The sequence below is a fragment of the Doryrhamphus excisus genome, chromosome 1, assembly GCF_030265055.1.
Source record: "Doryrhamphus excisus isolate RoL2022-K1 chromosome 1, RoL_Dexc_1.0, whole genome shotgun sequence".
In the NCBI taxonomy this organism is placed as follows: domain Eukaryota; kingdom Metazoa; phylum Chordata; class Actinopteri; order Syngnathiformes; family Syngnathidae; genus Doryrhamphus; species Doryrhamphus excisus.
This window is the reverse complement of record NC_080466.1, coordinates 17688554-17703769: the sequence shown is the minus strand read 5'-3', so window position 1 is coordinate 17703769 and position 15216 is coordinate 17688554. Positions and strand designations below refer to the sequence as shown.

At 41.9% G+C, this 15216-nt stretch overlaps 2 protein-coding genes across 2 annotated transcripts in view; one reads left to right on the top strand and one right to left on the bottom strand.

Annotated features, from left to right (window-relative positions):
• The window catches only part of LOC131109088 (voltage-dependent T-type calcium channel subunit alpha-1I-like), a 161769-nt gene extending 161308 nt beyond the window's left edge, over positions 1–461 (bottom strand). The window contains exon 1 of the mRNA XM_058060719.1: positions 280–461. Within this exon, the coding sequence (XP_057916702.1) occupies positions 280–361 (82 nt within the window). The 5' untranslated portion in view covers positions 362–461. The remainder of the gene's footprint in view (positions 1–279) is intronic.
• A 5044-nt stretch (positions 462–5505) lies between these two features.
• LOC131124675 (protein FAM83F-like) lies at positions 5506–15132 on the top strand. The gene is made up of 6 exons (XM_058065572.1): positions 5506–5598; positions 6061–6635; positions 10548–10715; positions 12639–12760; positions 13913–14652; positions 14995–15132. The coding sequence occupies exons 2-6, from the start codon at positions 6159–6161 to the stop codon at positions 15039–15041; spliced, it is 1554 nt and encodes a 517-aa protein (XP_057921555.1). The 5' UTR covers positions 5506–5598; positions 6061–6158; the 3' UTR covers positions 15042–15132.
• Positions 15133–15216: the final 84 nt, after the last annotated feature.

The window sequence follows — 15216 nt, the reverse complement described above, 5'->3', positions numbered from 1 at the left end:
CATCGGCTATGCAATTACAATATCAGTGGTTCAGTGATGGAGTAAAATAATAAAACAAAAAATACATAACAGCAACAACAAAGTTAAAGTGACACTTTCAACAGTTTGTTTATATTCCTGTATGCTAATACGAATGAGCTAGCAAGTAGGCTAATACAATAGTGAGGAGCAGATAGTGTAAAACAACTTATACCCTTTTAAAATTGGGGGGGGACACTTGTTGCAGGGACGGACAAATAGCTCCTGGACAATTTGGAAAGCAGCTGAAGATCCACTGACCTGATTTGCTTGATTTTTCCCCGGTGTCCGACGAGGAACTAGACGGGGAGGCGGCGGTAGACTTGACTAAGGGGGTCTGCATGTTTGTCGTGTTACCGTTGTACGGCTTCTTAACGCGGCATTCTTCGCAAATGGCGGACGTTTTGTCGAGTTTCCCGCCGTTCTTTGCGTATCCGTAGTGTTTCCGAACATTCCATTTAAACGTCGCGGGTGGGCCAAATATAGAAACTTCCTCGCTGCTGCTTGAGTGTGAACGTCCATGCTGTTTTACTAGTAGTTGTATGTGCCTCGCGGCTTCCGTCCGTATTCAATTCAAAAGGCCAAATAATGATGGTGCATTTATGGCGCCTGGGGAACAGCAGATGGGGTGAAGTTTTGGATTTTACTGATACCCACAAACGCATCGAGATGAATCTAGATTTCACCCATCAATTGCATCCATGCACATGCAAATCGGTGAATCAATTAATATACATTATTTTCCACACCCTTAGTAAATACGATTGTACTTTTATGACATTAAGCAGGTGTGTCCAAAGTGCGGCACAAGGGCCATTTATGACCTTCGGCTGTTTTTTTTGATTGGCACATTCAACAAGAACATTCATTCATTCATTTTCTACCGCTTATCCTTACACAAGGGTCGCAGGGGGTGCTGGAGCCTATCCCAGCTGTCTTTGGGTGAGAGGCGGGGTACACCATGCACGGGGAGAACATGCAAACTCCACACAGAGATGGCCGAGGGTGGAATTGAACCCTGGTCTCCTAGCTGTGAGGTCTGCGCGCTAACCACTCGACCGCTGTGCTGCCCGTAATTCTAATATGTGGCATAATAATGCTAGTAGACCATCTCAACAGCAATAAACTTTAATTTATCAAAAGTATTTGAAGGAAATTTCCACTTTTTTTGGAACCATAATCATTGTCATTTCTGGGTGTTCTAAAGATATTCAAACAGATAAAGAGAGGCAGCTAATTATTACACATAATGGGACACACCTACAATTCTGCCTACAAAGGCCGCGATTAAAAGCTTGGTATGGCGAATTAACTTTTTGACAACTTTTCGGATGAAGCCTCAAGCCTTCTGCATTTATGCTATAAAAAAATCTATACAGAGGTCTGTTAAGGTTTTTGTTTAAAGAGTTTTCCTATTTTCTCCAAAACACACAATGTTCTTGAAAATACTGTAGTCAAGCGTAAAAACGATATCTTTGATTATCTTGTAAGCGTTGACATGACGCGCGTGACTCCCCAAGTGTCTGCATGTTGAATTATTTGTGAGCGGCGGACCTTGGCCTTCAGGGGATGCGACCCCATGTGCAACCATCCCAATCAATAACACATCGTATGTTCAGCAGTGTGCGGGTCTTTACCTTGGACCTGAAGATTGATACCGGGCTGTCTATCTTTGTACACACGGCACTCATCCATCAGTGCACGGCGTCCGTTCGTCTCTAACGACAGTCAGATCAATGAGAGGCTGAGGCCTGGGATTACACCCAGTCCATTAAGGAAATGTGGACCACTCTCTAAATGACAGAAGACATTCCGACTATACTGAACTTGCAAAAACTCTCATTTCATTTTACTTGGCTGACATGGACTCCAGGTTTGTTGTCATTTTTCTTAAAGGGGAACTGCAGTTTTTCTGGAATTTTTCCCATCATTCACAGTCTTTATGTGCTTTTCTGTGCTTTGTAACATGAGAAAACAAGCAAATACAGTAAACCTTGGATATATCGGATTCAATTGTCCCACTGGTTTTGTCCGATATAAGCGAAATCCATTATATGCGTATACTGGAAAATGTCCGTTTTACGCATATATCGGATTTATATCCGGTATATGCGTAAATCGGATTTTATCCGTTATAAAAAGGCACTTCCTTGACTATGTTTCCAATGTACCTGGACGCGCAGGCAACGCTGCAAATTACGTCGATGCGGCCATCCGATATATGCGAGGGAAATTTAATGGAAATGCATTGGAACAGGACTGGAGATTTTGTCCGAAATAGGCGAAATCCGTTATAAAAAATCCGATATATGCAATGAAATTTTATTGGAAATGCATTACAGAAAAATCGGTTCTTTTTTATCTGTCCGTTGTGAGCGAATTTCCGATATATCCGAGTCCGATATATCCGAGGTTTACTGTATGAGCAAGCGAACAATGCACGGCATTGGGACAGAGCTACTTTGACGCTTGCTACTAAATTATTATATTTCCCTCCATCATTTATCAAGTTTATTCTCTGTAATCTCACTGAATTATGTTTTTTTTTCCTCTTAATTTTTTGGTTTTATTATTGTAGAATTACAGTTTATTTTTTCCCATCTATGCTGTTTTCTTTTCTTTTTCTCCCAATTGCACTATTTCAACTTTCCTCTTGTAACTTTTCCTCTCATAATTATTACTTTATTCCCATAATATTTGGAATTTATTCTCAGAATATTGGAATTTTTCCCAACTTAATTTAAACAATTATTTGTTTTATTTGTATCTCACAGTATTACAATTATTTAACCTTTATGCCACTAAAATTATATATTTCTTCAAAATAACTTATACCTTTTTTCACACAATATTTTGACTTTATGTTTGTAAAATTACTGCAGATTTTTCCATTTTTGCTTTCTTAAATGTTCTTGTGGGCTGCATGGTGACCGAGTGGTTAGCACACAGGCCTCACAGCTATGAGACCCGAGTTCAATTCCACCCTCAGCCATCTCTGTGAATGTTCGCCCCGTGGGTTTTCTCCGGGTACTCCGGTTTCCTCCCACATTCCAAAAACATGCTAGGTTAATTGGCGACTCCAAATTGTCCATAGGTATGAATGTGAGTGTGAATGGTTGTTTGTCTATATGTGCCCTGTGATTGGCTGGCCACCAGTCCAAGGTGTACCCTGCCTCTCGCCTGAAGACAGATGTGATAGGCTCCAGCACCCCCCCGCGACCCTTGTGAGGATAAGCGGTAGAAAATGAATGAATGAATATTAGAATTACATTAATGAAAAAAATGGTCTCGCAACAATATGGACAATAATGTTGTTTACTGGCAATAATTCCCAGGAAAGTCAAGCAAAATTTGTGATCATGACAGGCCTAGGCATGTGTGTGTGTGTGTGTGTGTGTGTGTGTGTGTGTGTGTGTGTGTGTGTGTGTGAATACCCGATCTAGCTCCATGACAGCTCTCATAAAGCTTTGTTTAAACAGGTGGAAACGCCTCACCCAGCCCTCAGCACCAAGCTGCCATTCAGCGTCAAGGGGTCCGTTAACTCGGATCTGTGTGTGTGTGTGTGCGTGTGTGTGTGTGTATGTGGCAAAACGCAGACAGTCGCAGCTTTGTGGCACCAAGAGACTTCAAACACCCTCTCAAGAAAGAGTGCAAACAAAAAGTGTCAAAACGTTTAAGTATTCTGTAGGCAATGTGTTTGCTTGACTCATAGATTTTTGTCCTGAGAAGACGACAAAACATCCACTCGACAGTGTTTTGTTTTTTTTTGCTGCAAATATGTATGGACTTATGGACATTATTTGTCATAAACATCAAAAACAATTTAGTCCACAGTGAAGTTAATATAGCATTTTCATGAAATACTAAGCAACACTATACTGTAGTAACTTCCTGGTGAGGTCGCAGTGCTAGTCAAGCATGCTACTGTGCAGCCTTGGAAATAAATCACATTTAATGTAATAAATCAATTACATTTGCAGGCAACAAGAACCTCATGTGGGTCTCAGGTGTTAATGGTTCCGTCGCAGACAGACCTTTTGTGTGAACGCGACCCCTTTCTCTAATTTGCTGTTTGGCACAAGAGGACAATGACAGCAAATGAAACTAATGGCTGCGGTTATTATGTCTGGGCTCTTGCACGGTAAGGGGGAGTCATGTTATCATCTTGAATAAATACAGGGGTGAGGATCTGTGGGAATAATGAGATTGTTTCCTGGAGTCAATTAGGGACTGTTGTGGCTTTGCAGTTGCGAGCTAGCTAACAATCATGAGGTTGTTTCCACGTGCTGTAGCCGTGACGCCCCAGTTATTGACCCAATGTGCTTGGAGTATGCGGTGGTGTACTACTGTACTACTGTGCTGCATCACAGTGAAAGCTAGTAAAGCGCCTTTTGTGATGTGCACACACATTTAGTATCATAAAGTATCGTAAGCTATAACTTTTATATAACTATATGGACTATATTACTAACAGGCACACACAGCAGCATGGTCACAACACGCCTGTCTGCCGCACCTCCACTGCTGCCCATTGGACTCTTCCCACTGCACCTCCTCTCCAGCCTTCCATTTCCTCCCAGTTACCACTGGGAGTGCCAAAGTGAAAGTTATGCTTGAAATGTATCTTTTCACAAAAAAATTCTGTAGTTGGGAACTGATATTTTCCTGAAACTTACCCATGTTCTCCTGCTGATTACAAAAGAACGGAAAAAAAGTACAAACAACACTTTTTTTTCTCATGGTAGTCTAATCCTAAAAATATTGGAAAATGTGTAATAATAAATAAATAAATAAATAAATAAATAAATAAATAAATAAATAAATAAATAAATAAATAAATAAATAAAAATTAATATTAAAAATTAATATTAAAAATTAATATTAAAAATTAATATATAAAATATAATAAAACATTTGAAAATGCAAGACAATTGACAAATGCAATGTAAAAAGAAAAAGGACACAAGGCTGCATTTTTCAGTGTTTCAACGTTTGGTGGAAAATATTTTTTTCTTGCAGCCTGCTGCCCTCATGTGTCCGACGGAGTAATTACATAAAGAAAACAGTCCAGTATTTAGAAAAATATTCCCAAAATAGACTTAAGAGCTGTGCGAGCTTTGATATTCTTCACTATCAGGTGTTTAAACGTGCTAATTATATGTCTAATGTAGGTCAACATATACCAACAAGCAGTTACATAAACAAGAAAAAGTACAACTCAATTAGAGGCTAATACATTTCTTTCGCTTTCTTTGTACTTTTACAGTCAAATGGTTTCTATTAAGCTACAAATAATTAAACTATTTTAATGAATGGCGTGTTTTTTGTTGTAAAATAAAATATCGGAAAGCATCCAAAAGGTAAGCATTTGATGAATTACAATAATATTAATTTGGTTCCAAAATGCACTATTGAAAGAGATAAAATAATCAACTATTTCCAGTAGTTCTACCAGCATCACGTGACGCCAAGCTCCACTGCTGTTGACGGAAGTAAACTGACACCAACAAGAATCAAGACCAACTTGTTGCCTTGACACACAAATACACACACGTCTTAAATCGAGCCAACTTCTTTAAGGTAAATATGCATTACATCAAGCAAAGCACCGTAATAAGCATATTGTTTAATGACGACCAACAACAAAAATCATAAATCAAGTGACAGTGTGAAAAGTGTTTAAATACGGTTCTAAGAGCCGAGTGGATAGAAGCAATGTTCCACGACAGCATGTGACAGTGTTATTGTTCATATAAAACTAACCTTTGAACTCTATGACAGCAGAGAAACTTGTAAACAAAAGCAGAATTCAAGAGAGGCTTAAAAGGCCTGATGCATTTCAGCGCGGCTGGGAAATTTCTAATTGTTTCCACAAACCGACGACTCGCGTGGCTTGCAAAAGTTTGAGTGTAAAAATATTAGTGTAAACCACTAAGGCTTTACGATAATCACAGGCTAGTATTGCTTTTGAAAATAGTTTTTATTTTAAATTCAGTCTGTCCTTGAAGGCATCATGTTACGTCCACGCCCCTTACCGAGCAGGTAACTTTCCCGGCTGCACTGACTCATCCACCGCCGCTTTCAGTCAAGTGGGACGAACACCTCCGGGCACTTGACAGCGACTCTGCCGGGCCGCAGCCATGGCCGAATCCCAACTCATGTGCATGGAGGACGGCCACATAGGGGCCCCGGTCCCGGAGACCAAGCCGGAGTTCTACTACAGCGAGGAGCACCGCGCCGCCGTCGAGGAGCTCCTAAAGAACGGCGATGGCGCCTTCAAAATGCGCTTGAAGGAGGACAATACCAGGGACTTCCTGTCGGCCAGAGAGGTCAAAATATTGACTAGCACGTTCAAGCACTACGAGGAAATCGGCGAGGAGGACCACGCAGCAGCGGCGGTGGAATCAAACTCCATGTCGTCCCCGGAGGACTCGGGGGTTCATTCCACCTACTGGCCCCAGATGTCGGACACGGAGGTGCCGCCTCTGGACATAGGCTGGCCCAGTTGGGGGTTCTTCAAGGGAGTGACCCGGGTGGCGGTCCACACGCATCCACCCAAAGACAACGGGCCCCACATTAAGGAAGTGGTGCGCAGACTCATACAGGGGGCCACCAAGGTGAGCTTTGTTTTTAACTTTTATCAGTAGTACTACAAGGAGAAGAAGATGAAAATATTATAATAATATAAGTTAAAATGTCAGAGCAGTAATACAGCATCCCTTCTTTTCCCACTTTTAGAACACATGAGAATGCTAAATTCACATTTAATATAAATAAAGCTTTAGGACGGCCACAGTTTGACCCTGGAACAGATGAGTCCATGAATGACTTCCAATGGGAATAATGAGTGGCTTTTGTTGGATTTGAGAGTTTCTGCTTTATTGTGTCTCCATGGCACAATGGTGTGTTTGTACGTCCACCAACTGGCGTGCTGGTCCACGTCATGAAAGGCGCATTATGCCATATGAACAATAAAATAGTGTACTGTTTGATTCCGCTCATGTGAAATGAAATGGCCATGATAGTTGGAGCCTTATAATTACCATGGTTACCTCTGCCAAGGAGCTTACTGTTGCTGCATGTTGGCTTTGTTTAGCTTTGTTTGAGTTGGACATATTGATTAAAGGGGTGTGTTCGAGGCCGAGGATGAACCTGGTATTTTGCATTTTGCTGAGGATGTGCATCCTGGACAGTTTTTGTGTTGTTTTGTTGTGTTCCGGGACCACTAATGCATAAAGTGGTCTACCTTTCCCACTGTTTATCTTATATCTGGCAAGCATGGCTTATTTCAAGGTCTGCCAAGTAGTTCCAGGATGCAGCTTTATTAGTTTACACTAGTACAGAGGTCAGCAACCCACGGCTCCAGAGCTGGCTTCTTTCACAATGCAAAGTATTTTTTTTAACACCGGAATGGGGGAAATACACATCTTTGAAAAAAAAATATGACTTTCTGTGAGACCCTATACTAGCAAAGCTACTTGATCAACTCTGATTTGTCTCCTCTGAAATACTTTGGTACCCCAAAAATTCCCTCCAAATCTGGCAGTCAAAATCTTGGGAGACTCGGAATTCGCTGTGGATGTGAGCACGTCGCTGCACGTTGAGGTTTAACCATTACGCTACGTCATTACGCTAATTGTTAGCTTCCATTACACTTCTATTTGTTGTATTCTGCTGTTAAAACTTGTTCCAATTAATAACAATTCAATTCACCCTGGACTGGTGGCCAGCCAATCACAGGGCACATATAAACAAACAACCATTCACACTCACATTCATACCTATGGACGATTTAGATTCGCCAATTAACCTAGCATGTTTTTGGAATGTGGGAGGAAACTGGAGTACCCGGAGAAAACCTCCACACAAGCCACGTTTACATGGACCCAAATATTCCAAGTCCATTCGGGTTATTTGCTCAAACGGAAAGAATGTAACCTTTGTATACACCTCATTCCGAAAGAAAAGTGCAAATCCGAATGAATATATAATCGGATTCACAGGGGTGGAATATTCCTTTCCCCGATCCGATTGAGGTATCTTGTACCCGCTCAAACGGAAAGTTGTCAGACTGCGTTCTTCTTCGTGGTGTTTTTCTTCTTCTGTTGTTTATTGGCGGTTGGCAAGCAGCTTTCGTGTGCATTAGCGCCATCTGTGGAACAGAATCTAAACCCTTCTATACGCCATTCACAAGTCCAGTTTTATTAAAAAAGAAAATACATATCTATATAAAACATGTGCCGAGCTTAATTATAAAATATTAGCAAGATTGAACTTTATCTTTTCCTGTTCCCGGATGCGTTCTTTCAGCGAATGCTGACATCTGACGTAACACGCAGCTCCAGACGTTCTTCAGTTTTAAAAATGGAGGCGAGCAATCGACACTGGACTGCTGCGGAAAGTTTGTTTTTGATTCAAACTAAATTTCAAGACTGGATGAAGGAAAAACTAGCAATAAGGAGTTATTCCAACAAGTGAAAGAAAAACTCGAGGAAGTCGGTATCACGTGATGTTGGTGTTTACGTTTTACTGCGCATGCCCCATTGACTATCTAGTTGATTATAGCGGCGCATGTAGACACGCGATTGGAATATTCCTTTCCATGTATACCATTGCTTTCGGAAAGAGAAAAACTCATGTAAACGTGGCTACAAAGATGGCAGTACAGTTTCATAGTAAAAGTACACCAATTATTGAGTTTCTTTCAGCGGGCCTCCCTGCTTGTGTAATTAAATGAATAGAATAAATAATGAAAGAATAAAGGAGGCAGTGAGGATGTAAGTGATTAATACGTGCTCACGCCTCCATTAAAAAGGGCCTCCAGTGCTTTTGTGTGTTTATACTTCCTGACTTTAATGTTTGCTCACCGAGTGGCACCGCTCCGCTGACTCATCCCTTCCTCCTGCTACGCTCGGACCGGCCTAGGCTAGAACTGGGTCAGTGACAGGCTTGTTTTACTGACTGTTATTGCACAACTCGGGCTCGGGACTTAATTAATGCTGGAAAAACTCCTTTCTTTCCTTCCCACTCTTCACCCCGATTACACTTTCTCCTCCAGATTGTTGTCTTCACGTCGGTTGCCAGAGATCTGACTCGGCACACTCGTAGAATTTTAAGTGGAGAAAGTGCCAGTGTGTTTTATGCGCCTGTGTACGTGTTTGTACGTTTAACACGGACTCCGCCTTGTTTGCAGTCTTGGAGTTTTGCTCCAGTCTGGAAACTCTCGTTCCATTCAAAGAACGAAAGAAAGAAAGGAAAGACCACTTCATTAGGTACACCATGTAGAGGCATCCAATAGAAAATCCACATTACACTTCCCATTATCATGTTTTTTTTTGTAGAAATATACTAACAAATCATACAATCTGTGCTTGTATAAGGAATATTATTAGTTGAAAAATATGCATAATTAAGAATATTCCATGTTTTTTTTCCCTCTTAATTTTTTGGTTTTATTATTGTAGAATTACAGTTTATTTATTTTTTTCTTCCAATTGCACTATTTCAACTTTCCTCTTGTAACTTTTCCTATCATAGTTATGACTTTATTCCCATAATATTTGGACTTTATTATTTATTTATTAGAACTTTTTCCCAACTTAATTTTCCAAAAAAACTTTATTCGTTGTTTTATTATTTTTTATTATTTTGTTTTATTTTATCTCACAGTATTACAATTATTTAAACTTTATGCCACTAAAATTATATATATATATATTTTTTTAATAACTTACACCTTAGGCTGCACAGGGGGGGGAGTGGTTAGCACACAGACCTCACAGCTTGGAGACCAGGATTCAATTCCACCCTCGGCCATCTCTGTGTGGCGTTTGCATGTTCTCACCGTGCATGCGTGGGTTTTCTCCGAGTACTTGCGTCCTTTCATTTTTCACTAAGTGACCCTCGCTGGAGAAAGCTTGGACATAGCATAGTTGGAGGCGTATTATCACGTGGTATTTTCTCACCAAGATGTTTTCTTAACACTTAACTTCCACAAGTCCGAGCTTGAACGTCGTCTCTGCATTCTTTATGCTCAGTGCTAAAAAGTTCCCAAATGTCTCCATGCACGCCTCAACACGCCGCAGGGCAGCCTGACAAAATAAAGCCATCGCTGATCTCGCCAGTCAACGCGTATATAAGCTTGCAACACACGCCTTTGGTGAACATCAGTGGAGCAGATAGCTCATCTTCAGTCCAATGCCACTATACCACTATACCACTATACCACTATGGAGCTAGCATGACTAGCACTGATAGGTCAGTGGTAAACAACCAGTGTGGTGATGTCAGTCCAACTGGAATCGAACTGGGAAATGGTTTGCAGAATTGGTAAACCATTCCCAGGAATCGGTTTCCCCATTCCCATCCCTAAACGTGATGTTGTGTGATTAGTTTTACACAATAAATGCTCTGAAAACCGTTGAAATTCGCTCCAAAAAGTCCAACCTAAACCAAATTATACAAAAACCGAAGCACGCAACATTTTGACATAATGGTTGTTTCTTGCCTGTTTGTTTACTTCCTGACAGGTGATCGCCATCGTCATGGACTTGCTCACCGACTTGCAGATCCTACAGGACCTGATGGATGCCGCCTGGCGCCGTGCGGTGCCCGTTTACATCCTGCTGGACAACCACGGCGTACCGCACTTCCTGGACATGTGCTCCCGGCTGCAGATCGGCGCCCAGCACCTGCGGGTAAGACGGCAAGGAATTCCAACCAGCAAATGGTGGACCGTGTTAGTCACAGCATTTAATACTCCCTTAGGGAAGGGGGTGTCCAAACTGTACAGCAAGGGCTGTGTGTGTACGGGTTTGGATCCCCGGATGCAGAGGCGAGGACACTCCAGATGAAAAAAAACAATATTTAATAGAAAGAAATGTGCAGCAACAAAATAGCCCGAGCAGGACGAATGTAAACAAGGAAGTAAAAACTACCTGATAGTCAGGAAATGTGTTGATGTCTGTCATACCCATGCTGTGCTCGTCCAGTAGCTCCGCCCACCTCATGGGGAATCAGACTCTGTAGCCAGACCAATACAGAGAGCAGTACTGGGTCCAGTAAAAAATGTAGTAGTAAAAGTAGTAGTAAAAAGTATAAATATAAAAGTAGGTAAAGCGGGGGTACACCCTGGACTGGTGGCCAGCCAATCACAGGGCACATATAGACAACCATTTACACTCACATTCATACATATGGACAATTTGGAGTCGCTAATTAACCTAGCATGTTTTTGGAATGTGGGAGGAAACCGGAGAAAACCCACACATTCACGTGGAGAACATGCAAACGCCACACAGAGATGGCAGACGGTGAAATTGAGCTCGGGTCTCCTCGCTGTGAGGCCTGTGTGCTAACCACTTGTCCTCCGTGCGGCGCACAAGAACATTTAAAAAAGCAAAAATGGAAAAATCTGCAATAATTTTACAAACAAAGTCAAAATATTGTGTGAAAAATGGTGTAAGTTATTAAAAATATATACATAATTTTAGTGGCATAAAGTTTAAATAATTGTAATACTGTGAGATACAAATAAAAAGAATAAAGTTGAAATTTTTGGATATTATAAAAAAAATCTGCAGTAATTTTACAAACATAAAGTCAAAATATTATGTGAAAAAAGGTGTAAGTTATTAAAATTATATATATAATTTCAGTCATTCATTCATCTTCTATCGCTGGCCGGGGGTGGAATTGAACCCTGGTCTCCTAGCTGTGAGGTCTGCGCGCTGCTGTTGTTGTTGTCGTTATTAATTTGCACTTTATTTATTTTTGACAATTTGGAGTCGCTAATTAACCGAGTACCCGGAGAAAACTCCACATGGGATTGAACTCGCGTCTCTGAGCTGTGAGGTCTGTGTGCTAACCACTTGCAGCCCACAAGAACATTTAAAAAAATGGAAAAATCTGCAGTAATTTTACAAACATAAAGTCAAAATATCATGTGAAAAAAGGTGTAAGTTATTAAAATTATATATATAATTTCAGTCATTCATCTTCTATGGCTGGCCGAGGGTGGAATTAAACCCTGGTCTCCTAGCTGTGAGGTGCGCGCTGTTGTTGTCGTTATTAATTTTTATTTAATTTTAACTTTATTTTTGACAATTTGGAGTCGCCAATTAACCTAGTACCCGGAGAAAACTCTAGCTTGCTAACTCTAGGTCTCCTAGCTGTGAGGTCTACGTGCAAACCACTCGGCCGCCGTGCAGCCGATCATATTTTGTTATTATATTATTTTCCACATTGTATTACCACATTATCTTCATAAAATGGCGCTTTTTTCCATTATAACAATTTAGTGGCAGAACAGGCTTCATTATTGGAGGGGGGAAACGTGTTGATGGGCGTTTGTGTGCAATCAACACCTGCTTATATTTGTGCAAAGACACTTCCTCGTGCGACATAAGCGAAGGTGTACCTCGCCTCGTTCTTCCATAACACAGAAATGAAGGAAGCGGTGAGCTTAAATGCTGAAAAATGAAAACATTGTTTGGTCTTCCATGACTCTCAAAAGTGACGCATGCGCTTTGGAAAACCACTTCGGTCAGCTACTTTGCATATTAAAATGTCTACCTTCCGTCTCCCCAACCCCCACCCACTGTGACCCTCTGTGGCTGCAGAACATCCGAGCAAGAACGCTCACCGGAGTCGGCTTCAACCTGTCCTTCGGGAGACTTCCTGGTTCCATGTGCGCCAAGTACATGCTGGTGGACGGGGACAAGGTGGCGTTTGGATCCTACAGGTGGGCTCTACAATAATCTTTTGTGTATCTTTTTGGACATTCTTAAGTGTCATGCAAGTGTAATCCTGCTGATTGAGCACAAAGCAAATTGCAACAATGCAGCAAACACTCAGACCCCACCCAGCTTCGCCAACCGTGACTCGATATTCTAGTTCTTAAATGATGCCGTTATGATTGACAGCATCACGACTGGGTTGTGTTCCAAGTGCCACGTGCTTCCTCATGCGGGTTTCTGTTTGGTTTCTGTTTGGTTCTGTCTGGTTTCTGATTTGTGATCTTCATCTGGAAGACGCCATGACTGATGATGTTATTTGGAGCTATATGAATACATTGCATTGAAGTGAATATTATTATCTTATAATAGGTCAATTATATTTACTTTAATGACATCATCCCGGGCTGCACGGCGGTCGAGTGGTTAGCATCACACTATTTCAACTTTCCTCTTGTAACTTTTCCTGTCATAATTATGACTTTATTCCCATAATATTCGGACTTTATTCTCAGAATATTGGAACTTTTTCCCAAATTTTCCAAAAAATTTAACTTTATTCTTTGTTTTATTTGTATCTCACAGTATTACAATTATTTAAACTTTATGCCACTAAAATTATGTATATATTTTTAATAACTTACACCATTTTTCACACAATATTTTGACTTTATGTTTGTAAAATTACTGCAGATTTTTTCCATTTTTGCTTTTTTAAATGTTCTTGTGGGCTGCATGGTGGACGAGTGGTTAGCACACAGGCCTCACAGCTAGGAGACCCGAGTTCAATCCCACCCTCTGCCATCTCTGTGTGGATTTTGCATGTTCTCCCCGTGCATGCGTGGGTTTTCTCCGGGTACTCCGGTTTCCTCCCACATTCCAAAAACATGCTAGGTTAATTAGCGACTCCAAATTGTCCATAGGTATGAATGTGAGTGTGAATGGTTGTTTGTCTATATGTGCCCTGTGATTGGCTGGCCACCAGTCCAGGGTGTAGAAGACAGCTGGGATAGGCTCCAGCACCCCCGCGACCCTCGTGAGGATAAGCGGTAGAAAAAGAATGAATGAATATCATCCCGACATTTGGACATGAAGGTTCTTATCCAAATGAGGACTTCCAAAGGTTCTCGGTTCTCAAAGGTCTTGTGTCTTTCCGGTAGTTTCTCCTGGGCCACATCCCGCATGGATCGCAACATGATCACCGTGATGACGGGCCAGGTGGTGGAGTTCTTCGACCAGGACTTCCGCGAGCTCTATGCCATCTCAGAGAAGTTGGACCTTTTCAAGGAGTTCCACGTGAGCCCGCCGGTCACCAGGAGCGCCACGGTCCGTTCCAAAGTGGGCCCCAAAAGGCCCCCGTTGCCGGCCACCACATCGCGCTTCCAGGTCAGCTTGGGAGACTCCCGGAAGGAGGGCATCCAAGTTCCGGCCCACAAGTACTACAATCCCAAATACTACCTCCTGTTCCCGGACGTCCCGCACCCTCCCAGGTCTTTGCAGGGGCCGTCCAGGGGGCCGGATCTGTTACGGAACGCTCAGATGCTGGATCCGGGAACGCCGCAAGTCACCAGTAGCGAGAAGCTGGACCGCCTCAGTCCGCTGCCGTCGATGGCGCCCGAGGAGTTCTTCCAGAAGCCCAAAGGCGTTCCGCAGGAGAAGAAGAAACTGACGCTGAAGCAGAGGCTCTCCAAAAAACTGTCGTCCAGTAAGCTGTCCATCAACAGCCCCGCCAACAAGGCCGGCCACGCCCCCGTGGGATCCCCCGGCCACCTGGAGAGCGATGACAACTTCGAGGTGACTGTGAAGTCGCCTCCCAAGCTTAAACTGCTCAAGAGGCCGTCGACACTGGGACCCAGGACCAACTCCGTACAGACAGTGGACTCCATGCAGGACACCATCAGTAAGTCTTTAGCAACACAGTGAGCCCTCTTTGGTCACACACAATCTTTGATGTATTTTCATCATTATAAACCCAAAGAATAATAAACAGTAAATAGTAGTATATATTAAATATACTAAATATTGTCATGTAAAACAACCATTTTTTGTGTTTGTTGTGGAATCATTGAGATATTTTGGCTAAATATAATAAATTACTCCATTTGGGTCAAAGGGAAAGTTATGCACGAAAAGCTGAATCATTTCGGACGGCATCGCTCTAAACGAACTAATATCGTCCGTGAACGGAATTGTTATTAAAAGAGATCATCATTAATATTTATTTCCTCTGTTTTGTCCACAGGTGTAAAGAGTCACCGTCGGAACAAACAAGTCTGCAAAGTGTCCTGAGGTCACGTCACGGACGTCTTTTTAAAGATGATTACTGTTATTTTCATTTTCTGATGGTTTACAAGCACTAAAATCACTTTCCCCCCCCCCCCCCCCAAAAAAAAGACTTGCTGCAGTGTCTTGACAGGAAGTAGCGCTGACCTTTCATAATCGATAAGTGCCTTCTACATTCGAC

Bases quoted from the DNA above. Each gene is read 5' to 3' on its own strand.
- LOC131124675 (XM_058065572.1), top strand. From the start codon at position 6,159: ATGGCCGAATCCCAACTCATGTGCATGGAGGACGGCCACATAGGGGCC. The intron at 10,716-12,638 runs GTAAGACGGCAA...CTGTGGCTGCAG, and splicing joins TCGGCGCCCAGCACCTGCGG to AACATCCGAGCAAGAACGCT. The intron at 14,653-14,994 runs GTAAGTCTTTAG...TTTTGTCCACAG, and splicing joins CTCCATGCAGGACACCATCA to GTGTAAAGAGTCACCGTCGG.